This window comes from Magnolia sinica, chromosome 1, assembly GCF_029962835.1.
Source record: "Magnolia sinica isolate HGM2019 chromosome 1, MsV1, whole genome shotgun sequence".
Lineage (NCBI taxonomy): Eukaryota > Viridiplantae > Streptophyta > Magnoliopsida > Magnoliales > Magnoliaceae > Magnolia > Magnolia sinica.
The window spans coordinates 12,045,700-12,064,227 of record NC_080573.1 but is presented as its reverse complement, the minus strand read 5'-3'; the positions used below and the strand labels follow the sequence as shown (position 1 = coordinate 12,064,227).

At 40.9% G+C, this 18,528-nt stretch overlaps 1 protein-coding gene across 1 annotated transcript; it reads left to right on the top strand.

Annotated features, from left to right (window-relative positions):
- Positions 1–2,161: 2,161 nt before the first annotated feature.
- LOC131240130 (protein DETOXIFICATION 40-like) lies at positions 2,162–18,528 on the top strand. The gene is made up of 7 exons (XM_058238196.1): positions 2,162–2,576; positions 2,683–3,314; positions 7,617–7,673; positions 8,776–9,014; positions 9,607–9,725; positions 11,105–11,191; positions 18,198–18,528. The coding sequence occupies exons 1-7, from the start codon at positions 2,235–2,237 to the stop codon at positions 18,267–18,269; spliced, it is 1,548 nt and encodes a 515-aa protein (XP_058094179.1). The 5' UTR covers positions 2,162–2,234; the 3' UTR covers positions 18,270–18,528.

Below are 18,528 nucleotides of genomic sequence, written 5' to 3'. Positions count from 1 at the left end.
AAGCAAAATTGGATAGATGTTCTCATTTTCTTATCCATCTTGTTCTATTCATCTTCTGTCATGTATTTCGGTCGCTTATCAAAGAGAACTTCGTCTAATTCTTTCTTAACTAGGATACCATTCATTTTAACCTTCCATAATTTAAAATTATTTTTACTAGATTATTTTTCTACATTGAACTTCAGGTTAGATGCCATTGATACCTTACTTTCAAATTATATTTGCTTCCCAGCATTAGCTCTAATATCACTTGTTGGGGAACCGCGGAAACACCCAAAAATGAATCAAGCAAAGTACTTACAATCGCACCACCAAGTCCAAACAAAAACAATCCGAATTTTACATGGAAAAATTCTTGCAGGGAAAAAAAAAACCACAGCACAAAGTGACAAGTAATGCATTATAAAAAACAGAAATTACAAGACAGAGTGTTACCGATTTGAATAAGCCTCAAATCCACTTCACAAGCTCTAATTATGCTCTTAAAACTCTTAGGAATGAATTAGAAAGCTCTAAAATACCTATATTACCCTCAAATCCTGATTACAACCGATACATAAAGTATCACAACTGGAATAGGAAACAAATCTCACACTTACGCAACTCTGCACACGCACTCGATGAGACTTCAATGGCATCTATTACCCATGTGGATCTATCGATGGGATCAAACTTACTTCGATGACATCAAGTAGTAACACTAAAATATTTTAGCAATCAATATGGAATTTTTTGAATTTTCTTGATAGAATCGGGCATTTATCGACGAACCCTATTATTGACATATTTAAGATATAAACAATTAACCATAGCATGGGAAATAATAAGATTAATGATATCCACCATTGAAACCTTCCTAGAGCAGTGATGTTTATTTATCATTCAATTTATTCATAAGATGACAGAGACATTTATGGAGGGAAAATACAAATATCATATTGATGCAAAACTTACGTGGCAAAAACATTTTCAACGGTGTTAAATTCAAACCGTTTCATGTCGTGTGGTCTACTTAAATTAAGTAGGAAACAAATAAAATACATAAATCACAGTAGACCCGCAGAATTTACTGTCACCACGCAATCCGCCCAAGTACCTAATGTTTCACTATTGTTTGAGTTGATGTGATATTGCAATAAAAACGCCCATGTTTTATCTTCGTCACGCTACAATGGATGACTTATGGTGACGAAGTCCGGTCCTCTGTAACCGTGGCCAGGGCCTATTGGACTACAATATCAGGTAGTCCGATGGACTACCAAAACGGGTCCTTACAAGAGAATTCAAAAGTGACTTTGCATTCTCTTCTTATTTAGCAATCCGGGAAAAGAGTAGGTGTAGCCGGAAGCACCGAAACAGAGTAGATCCATCTCCCCCACAGTACACGTGGCCAGGAGATGTACCAATCAGGCCCCTCCATCGAGAATGAAATCACGCCAATTGAACAATCCTGTCCACCAACTTTCTACTTGATGAATATTCGGCCACTATTTAATTTCATCCCTCACCGTTGCTTTGAAGCCCAATTTTCAGACGGATAGGATAAATGGCCATTTGTGAATTTCAAAAAATCTACACATCCAAAGTGGATGCGGATTTGGGAAAGCCTTCATGCGCAAGGATGCTGGGTGGGGCCCACAGAGATGTTTATGAGTAATCCACCCGTCCATCCGTTTAGCAAGCTCCTTTTAGTTTATGTAACCAAAATTGAGGTGTATCCAATTATCAATTGGGCCACACGAGAGAGAAAATTGGGAAATGAAGTGCCTACCGTTGAAATCTCCCTGCGCTCCATCTTAGTGTTTATATGTCATCCAAACCGTTTATATGGTCATTCCCACTGGGATGAAGTGATAATAATAATAATAATAATAACAATAAAATGATATAAAACTTTTATGGCCGTAAGAATGTTTCGATGGTGCTCATTGAATCTCCTCTATCTTGGTGGGCCCCATCCAACATCTTTGCACAGGAACTTTTTCAGGAAATCCACTCCATCCAAAGTAATGCAAAGCATATGGACAGACCCGATTGGTTTGTTTCCATGCCACGTGTACTGTGGAGAGTTTGCACTACCATATTGTTGTTCTACCCTATCTACCATATCATCTCCCCACCACCACCCATCCCAGCAGCTCCTATTAAAATGCTTCTCCTTTATCAAACTCAAAACCAATACATTTCACACATAATCGCTCTCCTCTCCGGCTCTCCCACAGAATCCCAACCTCATGGATTCTCCAGCAAACACTCTCCATCAACCCCTCATAAAATCCAGTGACCCACCATCGCCATCATCTCCACCGTCCGCAGCCGAGGACCTCCAATCCAGCAATCAGCTAGAGAGCATCCTCTCCGACACCCAACTACCTTACTTCCAACGCCTCCGATCGGCGACATGGATCGAGCTAAAGCTCTTGTTCTACCTCGCCGCTCCGGCCGTCACCGTCTACATGATCAACTACCTCATGTCCATGTCTACACAGATCTTCTCCGGCCACCTCGGCAATCTCGAGCTCGCCGCAGCTTCGCTCGGCAACACCGGCATCCAGATCTTCGCGTACGGACTCATGGTACAAACAAAAAAAAAAAAACCCTTACCCTAATTCTCTTTCTACTCTGCTTCCTTAAGAAAATAAGTAGAATCGAACCTCCTCATATCGACATTTCATCAAACAGCTAGGCATGGGAAGTGCGGTGGAGACGCTCTGCGGTCAGGCTTTTGGGGCCCGCAAGTTCGATATGCTCGGCGTCTACCTCCAGCGATCAACGGTCCTCCTTTTGTTAACGGCGATCCCGCTCACCGTAATCTACATCTTCAGTAAACCCATTCTCATACTTCTCGGAGAGTCTTCGAAAATCGCTGCTGCAGCTGCTGTCTTTGTCTACGGCCTTATACCGCAGATCTTCGCATACGCCTGCAACTTCCCAATACAGAAGTTTCTGCAGGCACAGAGCATCGTCGCTCCCAGCGCTTACATATCGGCCGGCACGCTCGTGCTGCATCTGTTCCTGAGCTGGATCGCGATCTACAAGATCGGCCTTGGGTTGCTTGGAGCGTCGCTCGTGCTGAGCCTTTCTTGGTGGATCGTCGTCGGCGCTCAGTTCGTTTATATCGTGAAGAGCGAGCGGTGCAAGTTCACTTGGGCGGGTTTTTCGTTGCAGGCATTCTCCGGGTTGCCGGACTTCTTCAAGCTTTCTTTGGCGTCAGCGGTGATGCTGTGCTTGGAGACGTGGTATTTTCAGATACTGGTTTTGCTTGCTGGGCTGCTGGAGAATCCAGAACTGGCGTTGGATTCTCTCTCTATCTGGTGAGTTTTGTTTGGTTTTTGCTTTTTTGGAGTCTTGATGGGTGGGGCCCACCTGAGCTACATGGGCTACTCTTCTTCGCTATGTGATGGTCAGGATCGTTCTTTTAGAAGGTCCTAGTGAGGATGATCAGTGGACCCATCTGATCTGCTGGCCCATTCTTCTTCTCCATGTGATGATCTGGATCGTTCGTTTGGAAGGTCAGCTGTGAGTGGTCCAGCTAGAGAGAAATGTCACTTATCTACGCTGTCCATCTCTTTTTTTAATACATTTTAAGGTATGAACCAAAAAAGGACAACGCGCTGGCTTGCATTAAATGCAAGATTCATCTCTGTTGTGGTCCACTAGAGCGTTTCGATCTGCCTTTTCTTGGCTCATACCTTAAAATATCTGAGAAAAGGGATGAACGGCGTGGATAAACAGACACATCATGGTGGGCCCCACACAGATCTTGCCCGTTCCTTGCTACCTCCGGCCGGGGGTCGGACGTAATCCGCTTCATTACGGTACTGTAAAACTCGGAGGTGAGTTAGAAAAAGGTTGACCACAAAAGTACGCGCGCACAGAGATATTCCTGGACCCTGTTATCGGAAGCTATGTGAGGTCCACAGAGATTCCGTTGACAAATCTTCTCCGTCCATCCGTTTTGAAAGACTACATTAGGATAGGAATCCAAAAATCAGGTACATCCAACACTCAGGTGGGCTACACAAAATGAAAAGTTGGAACGGAAGTGTCCAGCGTTGAAGCCTTCCTAGAGCGAACATGACGTTTAAATGCCATCCGAACCGTTCATATGTTATTACCACTCAGATAAACAGTAGACGTAAATATCATCCTTATACGAAACTCCTATGTCACCCACAAAGTTTCTAACGGTCGGCGTTCAATCCTCCCCGTTTCGTGTGATAGGGCCCACGTAAGTTTTGGATTTGCCTGATTTTTAGAATAATGTCCTAACGGAGTGTATCTGTCACGGACATATCTGCGGATCCCACACAGCTTCTTTTTTCTTTTTTTTTACACACGCGCACACACCCCCCCACACACTCACACTAGCTGAATTTCACCACCAATGGGTACTCGAACCCTTGACCGGGTGCTTTAGCTCCTGTGAGTCTACCACCCGAGCAAGAGTAAGGACCCAGATCCCACACAGCTTCCGACAGCAGGGGCACAGACAATGCCCTTTCGACCCAAATGCATTTTAAGGCACTTTGTATGGGGAGCATTGCATTTTAAGGCACTTTGTATGGGGAGCATCTCTGTAATTTCCCTTATCGTTACTTGCTGCAATAGCTGATACAAACCAAGCTAACTCGAAAGCTTTGAAAATGTTCGGCGTGAATTGGTTCTAATAGAAATTCGAACCAAATAAGGCTTAAGAGTCAAACTCATTAAAAAATAAAAACAAAAAACTAAGCACAAACCATCACAGTAGTGGATCGGCTCGGCTTGGCTCGGCTTGAGTCAGCCCAATTTGACTCATAAATTGTATGTACACTATTTCTTATGGTGTAATCCACTTGAACTTTGGATATAATTCAATTTTAAGATCATATCCTAGAATGATATGTAAAAATGAATGGATGGCATGGATAATACATAATACATATACATGAATCCATATTATTTCTTATGGTTTGGTCCACTTGATGTTTGGATATGATTCAATTTTAAATCATGTCCTAAAATGATATGTAAAAACATATGAACAGCATAGATAATGCATATACATGACGATGGGTTCACAAGGCTTACTGATATGTGCTTTATTCAGCCATCCATTAAAATTTTCAATTCATTTGATAGTATAAGACAGAATCTAAGGAAGATTCAAACTTTTGGTAGACTACAACATAAGATCCAAACTTATTAAGGGATAGAAATTTCGGATCAATACTATTTTCCTATGGTGAGACATACAATGTATGTAACATGTATTCACGCTGTCAATCAATTTTCCAGCTCATTTTCTAGTATTATTTTTGAATTAAAAAAATCATATTATATATATTATTTATTTAACAAAAATAATGAAGTGACCCATGTTTGAACTTGGCTTGGCTTGGCTTGGCTTAGCCTGACTCGACTTGACTTGGATATTTAGACCAAACTAAATACAGCACAGGCTTGTATAATTTGGATTAAACCAAGCTCAAGCAGTAAAGAATAAATATAGGCTTGAAGTTCGTTGCTGTAAAGATCATCGAATAGCGGGTATCATGGGTATGTAAACAAGCCAAACCGAGCTTTTGGCCTACTTGTATACAACTCTACACTTGCTGCAGTAGTACATTATGTAAGGAATTTGATACTCTGGTAGAGTGGGGTTGATGATAGATAACTCAAATTAAACCGTCCGGTTTATATTTCACTGTTTAGATGTACCGTGAACAAAATGTAATGCTTATTGATTAACTGACTATGGTATTGATGGACATATATTGGACGGCTACGAATGAAAAATACCGAACGGTCCTATATTACCAAACAAATGTTCATTAATCAACGGTCATGTGCAGAGGGAGTATCAAATAACTTCTTTTCTGAAACATTTAAAGCGCGCTGCTTTTAAGAAAATAATTATTACAGCTAAAAAGGAAAGAATTTTTAAAAGCATGCTTAGTGCAAGTGAGGCCCACCGACATCATCGCGTCAGCTGCTTTTTGTAGGGTATAGGGGAGAGGGTTAGGTGCAGCCCTGGCCGTGGGGCCCACCCTATGTGCAGTGGACGCTGATTGCGTCCTGCCCCCGCCCGTCTCTAGCCTTGAACGGGTAGTTCTGTGGGCAGGCCCACTGTGATGTATCGGTTTATCCACGCTGTCCATTTCTCCTTTCGGATCATTTTAAGATATAAGCTCAAAAATGAGACAGATCCAACGCTCAAGTGGACCACACCACAGATTACTCCTGCATTTAACGCAATGCTTTGTCATTTCATGTAACCCAAGCTTATTGTTTGGTGGGCCCACTTGAGCGTTGGATCTGACTCATTTTTGTGCACACATCGTATAATAATCGGAGAGGAGGGATGGACGCCATGGATAAACCGATACATCACAGTGGGCCCGCCCATAGAATTAGGATGCAATCCGCAGTAAATCCACACCATCCATCCATTTGAGGCAGATACAAAACTCAGGTGGACTACATTACAGGAAACAGTGGCGATTAAACGACTACCATTAAAAACTTCCTAGGGCCCACCTTAAATGTTTATTTGCCATACACCTTATCGAGAAGGTCGCGCGACTTGGATAAGCGGGAGAAAACAAATAATCCTTACTTTTTGGGACCCACGGGAAGTTTTAATCGTCAATACATGTAAGATTCGTATCTGCTTCATTTTTTTTTATCATATTCCCTAAAATTATAAAATAACAGATGTACGGCGTGAATAAACTATACATGCGTAAGGTAAGCCCTGTGGTCAGGACCACACCTAATCCGCCCTATGGATGCGTCAGTGCAAACGACACGACGTGGTAGTAAGCGGATTGCGTCCGACGCCGGCTGGATAATAATCCGTCCACATCGCGGCTCCTTTGAGGCCACCTTGATGTATCCGTTTATGCATACCTTTCGTCCATTTTAAAATATTAGCCAAAAAAATGAAGCAGATCCAACTTAAGTGAACCACACCAGAGATGATACTTGCATTTAATGCAACTTGCATTTTATGCTACTCAAGTTCACTATCTGGTGTGATCCACTTGAGAGTTGGATCTGCCTAGCTCATTTTTGAGTTCATATTTTAAAATGATCTAAGAAAATGGATGAAGGTTGTGGATAATATCATTTTAAGATATGAGCCAAAGCAGATCCAACTCAAGTGAACCACACCATAGATGACACTTGCATTTAATGCAGCTCACTATCTGGTGTGATCCACTTGAGAGGTGGATCTTCCTCATTTTTGGGTTCATATTTTAAAATGATCTAAGAAAATAGACTGAAAATGTTGATAAATAGATACATCACGGTGGGCCTATAGGAGTTTGGGAATCTGGATCACTAGTCAATCAAAGCCATCCAATTTTGATACACCTATAGCCACCACCATATGGCTAGACCGGCCTGTTCTGTTGGTAGCAGCACATCTGCTGTGGGCCCAACAGATGAAGATTGGGCAGGAGAGGTATAGAAAATCAAGTTTGATACGCAAATAGTACGCATGCACAAACTTGTGAGTTGCAACATACAGTGCAAATGAGTTGCACCGGATCATTTCTCATTGTATTTATAGATATGAAAGTATAAATGCGAGTTTTAACGGTATACCGTAAATGTTCTACATGCAGCATGACAATCTCTGGCTGGGTTTTCATGATTTCTGTCGGATTCAACGCCGCTGCCAGGTCAGTTTTTTACTAACTCATTTACCTTCCTACGTGCGAAATCAAAACTTCTCCTACATGCAAATGGCTTTTGAATATCTCTGGAAGATTTCTCTTTTTTCTCATACGTCTGTTTTTGGCTATTCAAAGAAGATTTGGAACACTAGCAAAATTGGAAGGAGATGGACAAACTTCTTTATTTATTTACCTATACCTTTATTTCAAGGTGGGGCTGCTCTCCCACCTTTTTTAGATAGCATTCAAGAAACCTATGAAAGACTCATAAAATCTTATATCAATGTCGCGCCACTCTCTCCGTTTTTCTAGATAGCATTCAAGAAACCTAATGAAAGACGCATAAAATCAGCATTTCTTATTTTATGTCACGTGTATGTTTGGCTATGCAAAGAAGATTCGGAGCATCAATAAATGAGAAGTAGACGACCGTAACCAACCTCTTTATTTACGCACGTACACCGTCATTTCAAGGTGGGGCCACCCTCCCCACCTTTTTTAAGATTGCATTCAAGAAGCTTATTAAAAAACTCATAAAATATTCTTGATTGTTACTCAAAAGGTCCAATAATATATGTATATTAAGCATTCTGAGACAATTACAGGTCTTAGGAGGCAATTATTATTAGTCTATAAAAATACACATATTCTAATTTACCTACCCAACCACCTAATACTAGGCAGGCTCATCAAACAATACTTCAAGCTTTCTTCAAGATTTTGCCTGAACTATTTAGCAAATTTACACGCTAGATGAGAGAAAACCTTCATGTTTGATGTTTAAAGGGATTCTATAGAAATATATATATTTCAATTTTTCTCTTGCCGACCTTTTGAGATTTGGAGAAGAGTTATCCTCTAAGGAGCACATGATAAAACTTTATTGTTAGCTTGACAAGGCTTATTTTTGTAGGAAAGCTTTCTTGAGAAATAATGGCAGGGGTTTAAGGGATTACGGCTCAGCTCGGATGATTTAGGGTTTCTTAGTTTGTTTATAAATGAGTTAGACAAATTTTAAACAACTCAAATAATCTACTTCAAATAAAAACTTCTCTTAGGTGCAAATAACTCATTAATTTGCTTTCTTATTTAATTATTCATCTTACAGCGTGAGGGTGAGCAACGAGCTTGGAGCAAGACATCCCAAATCCGCAGCGTTCTCCGTTGTGGTAGTGAATGTTATCTCATTCATCATTTCTGTGATTGCGGCCGTGATCATCCTGGCCCTACGTGATGTGATCAGCTATGGCTTCACCGAAGGAAAGGCGGTCGCAGATGCGGTCTCCGATCTCTGTCCATTGCTGGGCCTCACCCTGATCCTCAATGGCATCCAGCCTGTCTTGTCCGGTTAGGATTGCTTTCCCAATTACTTTCCCACCCTTGATTTCTTAAATCCTTTGATCATACCTATCTTAGATGTGCTAATATAATACTATATCAAGGCATACCCACTGCTAATCTAATCTGTGATGCGTACGAGCTATCCAATCTGTCCAATACATGTGCAACGCTCTCCTTGATCCAAAACTCACATGGGCCCCACCGTGTAAAATCATGCCTGAAACATCTAAAAATCATGCGGTGTGACCCCCTCTTAGTTTGAGGATGGTCTGATGTTTGTGGGGTCCGCTTATCCTTGTCGAGATCGTCTTCTGAACTGGTTGGATGGTACGTAGAAAAAACGATGGTGGGTCCTACACTCATTCTAGAAGGTTTTTAATGATAGGTATAGCCATCTCAACTGTTCCCTACGGTACGGCTTACCTTAGTTTGGATGGGCATGAATTTTGGCTGTTGAGGAGAACATGATGTCGCGGACAGGATGGACGGATTGGATGTCGTCCACACATCACAGTGGGCCCAAAACATCGCATTGTAATCCAACCCCATGATATTATTGCAAAATACTATCTTATTTTCTTAATCTTTGTTAATTAAGGTGTGGCCGTTGGATGCGGATGGCAAGCATTTGTGGCGTACGTGAACGTTGGATGTTATTACATCGTTGGTATACCGTTGGGTTCATTGCTAGGCTTCTATTTCAAGTTGGGAGCTAAGGTAAGATTTCTACACGGGACTTTAGTGGGCGATCCGTGCCGTTCATCTTGTGATTCCCACCGGCATGTACCATGGCCCAAAAGTTCTATTTTGGTTTCGTCACCATGTGGGCCACACATGTATGAGTAAAACGGACGGTTAGAAAAGTGACCAACAGTACACCGCCTGAAAACTGGATCCTCATTCTTGGGCCATGGCATCTATTAGGTTGGCCCACCTGATGGACTGGACCATGCCCCAAAAATCTCCCGAGATTGGAAGATCTCAGCGACCAATCGTGAGAAATTTTCAGTTGAACAGGGACCATCGGTTGTATTGCTCTTCTTAGCCGTTCATCTGCAAGCTAAATATCTAAAGCTTAAGATCATCACTTCGAGATGATCTCTAAAGCATATAGTCCATCCAGGTGGGAACACGACGGTCCAACGGTCTTGATCAACCAACCACGATGCGTACTTGTCAAAATTGAAAACTCATTCATACCCCTTTAATCCTCATAATAAAATATTTAATAGAAATGTCTCCTTCAGTTGGAATTTGGAATGAGTGATGGGGCCCACCACATGATGTCATGACAATGTGGACCGTCCACCTAATAGGCTATGCCATCCAGTTGTAAAATACCAAGTACCAACTGAACAGAATTTCACAATCACAGAGAATTTTGGACCGTCCGTGTGGGGCCCACTCTATAGGCCGGCAAGATCGTCATTCATCCATATTCCATGCTAGATGGTCAAAAACCTATTACATACATAGATGGTGGATCTTTTCACAACTTTTATTGTTACTGACCATTTCCAAACTCCCCCACGTGGTGGGACCCACAAAAAGATGGGCCCACATCACGGGCATACCATGAATAAAATAAGATCCGTATTCATTGACCCATCTTTTAAGGAAACCTTACCGTACACCTAGTTGCATTTGGACGCATCTGCATACACACCACCTATCTTGACCGTCCATTAGGGCCTGCAGCAGTCTGATGATCCTAAACAATCTGTGATTGGACGTATCTTCTATGAATGATCTTGTCCATCCGTTTTTGCATGTTCCTGACTGGAGGGTTTCGATCATCCGACCATTACAATTTCTAGGCAGATTAGATCCAACAGACGGTCCAGATAGGTGATGTGGATGCAAACCTGTACAAGTCAACTAGCTGCCATTTCACATGCATGAATGCCGTCTTAGGACTTTAATATTCTAGAATTTCAATAAGATTTTTTAATAATGGGAAATTGTGCATCCAAACCGTTTATTTAGTTTGAATTGAATCTTCTTGATTCAATTAAATTGTGTATCCAAACGCAGAGGTTTTTAATTTTATTTAAAAAAAAAAAAAAACCATTGAAGTATGGTACTTGCTTGGGCAGGGAATATGGTCAGGGATGATAGGTGGAACGGTGATGCAGACCATCATTTTGCTGTGGGTCACTTTCCGAACCGACTGGAACAAAGAGGTAATTTCCTACACATATTCTCTTTTTCTGGGTAAAAATAAATTACCCCGTGAAGTTTCACGGGTGACAATGGGCCGAGTCTGGGCTAGGCCAGCTCAAAGCCTGAGCCCAAAAATGGCTGGTTTATGCCAGACCAGTCTCCCTGAAAAATTAACAAAATCCCTATTTCCCACTTAAATGTTTCTGATATATCCGTTCATCAAGTGACCATTCATGCACAAAGAGTAGACACTTAAAAACAACACTCAAATTTTTCTGATCGATCTGTTGATGAAGTGACCATTCATGCACAAAGAGTAGACACTTAAATAGGAAAGTATATTTGTGGTATAAAAGATGCGTATTTATGAAGATGGGCTGAGCCTGAGAATAAAATGACTGGATCCTAGGTCAGGCTTACGGCGATGATTGGTCCGAGCCTCACTGTCCTCCGTACTAAAATAGAGTAGTAAAATATATTACCAAAGACATATTTACTAGCACTCTGCTTTAATATTATATTAAATAATTATATTTTTCGAAAGGTTGAGTGATAACTTACCAATACATGTAAAAGGACTTTTACATAGTGGTGTACACGAGTCGAGCTGAGCCGAGCCGAACTTTGCCCAGCCCATGCTGGACTCGGACCGCATGAGTCCCAGCTCATAGTTGACTCGGCTTGGCCTTCGAGCTTGGAACAGCAGCTCGTGCTCGCCTCAACCAAGTTCGAGCTGAGTTCCTAGGGCAGTATTTGAGTACCGGTGTTCTTCTGCCTCTCCTGCAACTGCAACAGTGTCTGTTGGCAAATAGCTTCTCATTTATCATAGATGATGTAGAACTTCCAATCTCTGTGGTGATCCGGACCAGTCATATGGTGGGTTCCACGATGGCTGGGTTACGGCCCAGAAATGCACGAATTTGATGACTCCAACCCTATCTAATGAATCACACTAGAACCCTTGATTCCGTGCATCATTACGCATCTCTAATTGAGAAATGCATAGCAACAAAACATCTCAGCCATGGAAAGCTCCTGCACTCGCACCTTATCAAAACTGCTCGCAATCTCAATGTCTTCCTCTCTTACCAACTCGTCGACATGTACGCCAAATGCAGCGATTCCTTGGAAAGCGCCCAAATCGCTTTCCGTGACCTTCCCACCAAAAGCACCCATTCCTGCAAGTATGACAGCATCATCTCACCGTGCTGTAAAACTGGCCTGTTCGGAAAACGCACGCAAGCTGTTCGATGAAATGCCCCAACCAAATATTGTTAGCTATAATTCCATGATTTCATGATTAACCCATCATAGGCGGCACAAAGAAGCCATAGATGTCTTCCGAGGCACCGGTACGAGAGCTACCAATTCGACCCTGCTCCGAGTTGAGCCAAGTTCGAGCAGTATTTGAGTCGAGTCAAGTTGGGGCAAGATCGAACTCGGCTCGAACTCATTTCGATCCGAGTCGTGTCGAGCTTTTTCGAGCCGAGTCATCGAGCTTTTGCTGCTCGTGTACAGCTCTACTTTTATGTGGGGTTAGGTAAGTCTGGATGCCACCGGCAACTATTTAGAGACTGATAGTAGGGTCTCAATGAGGCCCACTATGATGTATTTGATTTATCCATGCTGTCCATCTATTTTGATATATCATTTTGAGACATTAGTCCAAAAAAGAGGTAGATCAAGGGCTTGACTGGACCAAGCCATATAAACCATGGTGATAATGAGACCTATTGTTGAAGCCGTACTAAGGCCCGCCGTGATGTTTATTTGCCATCTAAACTGTTTACAAGTTCAGACACACCTAAATGAAGGGAAAACATAAATGTAATCTTGATCCAAAACTTCTGTTGCCGTTGAGAGGTATTCAATAGAAGGCATTCCCTCCATAATGTTTCTTGTGGTGTGGTCCACTTAGGCCTTATATCTACCTCACCTTTGGGATCATGCCCTAAAATAACCTATGAAAATGGATGGACAGTGCGGATAAAAACATACATCAAGGTAAGCCCCATAGGGCCCCTGCCAAGACCGTCCGTCTTCAGCTAGGCCATGGTGGGTAGTACCCAATCCACGTCCTGAGATAGCTTACGGTAATCAACGAACGGCTAGAAAAAATAATAATTTTGCATCTTGCGGCATTAAAATAATTGAATTTTATCCACTACGTCTCGTAGCTAAGAAAAGCCCTGTACCACTAGTGGTATGAATGGTGGTTGTAGGTGATCAGTTCTAATTGAAAAAATTAGCACTCCTGTGCCATGCCTTTTTTTTTTCCCGACGCCCGAAAATATATGTCACCAAAGTGTATTTTTAGGGTACAGAAATAGGTTTTTGACGAAAATACCCCTTGCTTTTAGGGTAAAGCAGCTGGAAAAAGTAGAGATATTTTCGTCTTTTTGGGTTCGTCCTTACGAATAGAGGTCTACTTTTATAATTTAGGTTTTTTTCAGGTCAAATGAAAAAATGTAGGTGGTACGTCAGGTTTATGCTAAAAAATTACCCCTTCTAATTTCTAGAAGGGACTTCGAGCGATGAGCGCAGAATAAGCAGAATATAATGGAGCATCTCATTACTGTACACATGGCAGCATGATTTATCAATCGGGACTATCGATCTATTCGGCCTCATACATATGGACGGCCACTGTTTAAAAAAACACACTTGTTAGACACGCGTCCATCACTTCTCTAGTTTTAATCGAACAACATTGAACATAAGGCCAACTGATCAGACGAGTAGAATGATCCAATTTATGTTTCACTTGAACCAGTTTCCCATACTTAAATACGGCCTAATAGATGGACAGTCGAGATTGATGAATCAGCATAGCACGTGCACCATATAATGATGGTTGTACCATATTCCGTATATTTCAGCTTTTACCACATCATCCGGGATGGCGGGAAAAAGGGATCCTGAGGCGTATAGACCAAACGTTCTACCCACTAATTTCATTCGCCCAAAAGAAACCTTAATTGTGAAAGTAGAGCTCAAGTCGTACGGATGAATCCAAAATGACCAAAATACCCTGCTTTTTTCAGCTGCTTACCCTAACAAACAGGGGTATTTTAGTCAAAATACCAATGTCCGAACCCTAAAAGGTCGCTTTTCGCGAAATAAGTTTCCGGGTAAAGAAAATCAAAAAGGCATCATACGGACTTGTCTACGGTTCCAATTATTTCTGGGAAAAAAGGAAAAAATTAGCACTATAGACGAGTTCGTGCAATGCTTTTTTTTTCGCTGCCCGAAAACTTATCTCACCAAAGGCGATTTTTAGGATACGGACATTGGTTTTTTGATAAAAATACCCCTACCTGTTAGGGTAAAGCAGTTGGAAAAAGTATGGGTATTTTCATCTTTCTGGGTTTGTCAATACCAATAGAAGTCTACTTTGGTGCTTAAGGTTTTTTTTTTTAATCCGATGAAAAAAGGTGGATAGTACGTTGGGTCTACACAACGCAAAATCCAAAAAAAAAGGATTTTATGTCGTACTACCCACTTTTTTTCATGAAAAAAAAAACCTTAAGTATCAAAGTAAACTTCTATTCATATGGACAAACCCAAAAAGTCGAAAATACCCCTACTTTTTTCAGCTGCTTTACCCTAATGGGTAGGGATATTTTTATCAAAAAACCCAACGTCAATACCCTAAAAATCGCCTTTGGTGAGATAAGTTTTCAGGCGGGAAAAAAAAAAAGGCGTTGTACGGATTTGTCTATAATGCTATTTTTTCAAGAAAAAATTAGCATTGTAGACTCTTCCCTTGTATGCCCCCTTTTTTTTTACGCCGGAAAACTTATGTCACCAAAGTACTACCTACCAATTTCATTCACCCAAAAGAAACTTTAATTGCGAAAGTAGACCTCAGGTCGTACAGATGAATCCAAAAGGACCAAAATACTCCTGCTTTTTTCAGCTGCTTACCCTAACAAGCAGGGGTATTTTGGTCAAAATACTAGTGTCCAAACCCTAAAAAGTCGCTTTTCGCGAAATAAGTTTCCGGGCAGAGAAAATCAAAAAGGCATCGTACGAACTTGTCTACGGTTCCAATTATTTTTGGGAAAAAAGGAAAAAATTAACACTGTAGACGAGTTCGTGCAACGCCTTTTTTTTTCACCACCCGAAAACTTATCTCACCAAAGGTGATTTTTAGAGTACGGACGTTGGTTTTTTGATGAAAATACTCCTGCCTATTAGGGTAAAGCAGTTGAAAAAAGCAGCGGTATTTTCGTCTTTTTGGGTTTGACAGTACCGATAGAAGTCTACTTTGGTGCTTAAGGTTTTTTTGGGTCCAATGAAAAAAGGTGGGTAGTACGTTGGGTCTACACAACGTAAAATTTCAGAAGAAAAAAAAGGATTTTACGTGGTATTACCTACTTTTTTTCATGAAAAAAAAAAACCTTAAGTATCAAAGTATACTTCTATTCATATGGACGAACCCAGAAAGACGAAAATACTCCTGCTTTTTTCAGTTACTTTACCCTAATAGGTAGAGGTATTTTCGTCAAAAAACCCAACGTTCATATCCTAAAAATCGCCTTTGATGAGATAAGTTTTTGGGCGGAAAAAAAAAAAAAAAAGCGTTGTACAAACTCGTCTATAGTGTTAATTTTTTTAAGAAAAAATTAGCATTGTAGACTCTTCCCTTGTATGCCCTTTTTTTTTTTCGACGCCGAAACCAAAGTAGATTTTTATAATACGAAAATAGGGTTTTGGAGGAAAATGCCTCCGAGTTTTAGGGTAAAGCAGCTGGAAAAGGTAAGGGCATTTTCATCTTTATGGGTTCGTCCGTACGGGTAGAGGTCTAGTTTGGTAAGGTAGGTTTTATTTCGGTCGAATAAAAAAATGTGGATGATACGTTGGGTTTATAGTAAAATATTACTCGATGGTGGGAGATAGGAGGTGCACAAGCTGTCGTACACATGCAGTGCATGCTCCTTGAAAATTGTCGAAATATGAAAAAATTAGCACTGTAGACTCTTCCGTACTATGCCTTTTTTTTCGACGCCCAAAAACTTGTCTCACAAAGTGAATTTTTAGGGTACTTAAATAGGTTTTTTGACGAAATTACCCCTGGCTTTTAGGGTAAAGCACCCAGGAAAAAGTAAGGGTATTTTCGTCTTTATGGGTTTGTTCGTACGAATAGAGGTATAGTTTGGTGATTTAGGTTTTTTTTCAGGTTGAAGGAAAAGAGGTGGGTGGTACGTCGGGTCTATACTAAAAAATTACCCTCGAAATAGGATAATTTTTTACTATAGACACGACATTTGACCCACCATACCTTTTTCAACCGACCCAAAACCTAACATATCAAACTAAACCTCAAATGTACGAAAAAATCCATTTCGGACGAAAATACCCTAACCTTTTTCACCTGCTTATAACTTAAAAGGAGGGGTATTTTCGTCCAAATGCCTCATTCCGTACCTTAAAAAACCACTTTGGTAATCAAAGTCTGCGGCCATTGAAAAAAAAAACCTTAAAAGGCAAGCGTATACAGTGTTAATTTTTTCCTTGAAATTTTCTCACATCTGATGTCTGCGGTCATTGCTTTTTTCTGAATCACTAGTCCACTTTTTGCTACCAGCTGGCAAAAAGAAAACCAAAGCAGCTTCTTTCAGTAGATTGCGGACTATCGAAGTGAATTATATTGAAATGTTATTCCAACATCAAAGAGGACCCCATGCAAAACAAGTTGCATGGGAAACGTTGGGCGCAGCTTTGGTGGATCCGGTAGATCCTTGATAGTAGGACTCACCATGATGTATGTGCCTTTTATCCACACCCTCCGTCCATTTTAACAGCTAATTTTAATGCACGATCTCAAAAATGGGTAAGTTTTTAGTATAGAACTGACGAAGCACCCACCTTTCTTTACTCAACCCGAAGAAAACCTACCTAACCAAAGTATACCTCTACTTGTACAGATGAACCTATAAAGATGAAAATACCCTCACTTTTTCTAGTTGCTTTACCCTAAAGACCAAAGGTATTTTCATCCAAAACCGTATTTCCGTACCCTAAAAATCTGCTTCTGTAGCATAAGTTTTTGGACGTCGAAAAAAAAAAAAGGCCTGGTACAGAAGAGTCTACAGTGCTGGTTTTTTCTAGGTAAGTTTTTAGTATAGATCCGATGGAGCACTCACCTTTTTTTACTTGACCCGAATAAAACCTACCTAAACAAAGTAGACCTCTACCCGTATGGACGAACCCATAAAGACGAAAATACCTTCACTTTTTCTAGCCGCTTTACCCTAAAGACCAAGGGTATTTTTGTCCAAAACCGTATTTCAGTACCCTAAAAATCTACTTTGGTAGCATAAGTTTTTGGGCGTCTAAAAAAAAAAAAAAAAAGATAGTATGGAAGAGTGTACTGTGCTAATTTTTTCATTTTTTCTCCTAAAAATGACAAAAATAAAGATCCAAATATTAGGTACACCACACCAAAGGAAGATGTAGTAATTGAATACCCACCATTGAAAACTTTTCAGGGGCCAACGGAATGTTTATTTACCATCCAACCTACTAATAAGGTCACAAAGACATGGATGAAATGACCACAGAAATATCAGCTTGATCCAATACTTTTGTGGCCTACAAAAAGTTTTAACGGTCAATCACCACTGTTTCCTGTGATGTGGTCCACCTGAGATTTTGATCTGCTCCATTTGTGGGATCATGTCCTAAAATGAGCCATCAAAATAGATGGACGGCGTGGATGTAAGGAACATACATCACGGTGGGCCTCAATCATGCTTGGTGGGAATCCAGATGATGCGTTCCCACCAAAAGACTCGAGATTGTGTTGTGGAATCTCCTACAGTCCAATCATGCTTGGTGGGAATCCAGATGCAAATTCACAATTGTTTTCTACCTTTTTTGGATTTACATAAGGCTTAAAGGTCACTGCCTGATGGACGGTGGTGATCACAGAACAACAATTTCAAGTGTCCCCATTGGAGCACTGGAGTCTTACGGTACAAACAATTCACATCATTTTACCTTATGTTTTTGGTGTATCAGGTTGAGGAATCCTTGAAGAGGTTGAATAAATGGGACGACGCAAGTAAGCCAGCACCCATAAGCAAGGAATGAAGAACAAGGTGCTAAAGGATCATCCCATCATGATCGACCGTAGATAGTGGGGCCCACCAACTTCACATCGAGACCTTTCATCAAGCACTACTTCTCATTGTTTCTAATCGAATTACCTTCTTTGGCCCCCCTTGCCCATTTCTTGTGGGGCCAATTTTATGAAGAGGTTATCATGGCATTGGTTACATGAATTTTAATTACCCATACGGGTCCCTTGAAAAATGGTTTAGTCCAATAATTCCAATTTTCTCTTGCGTCA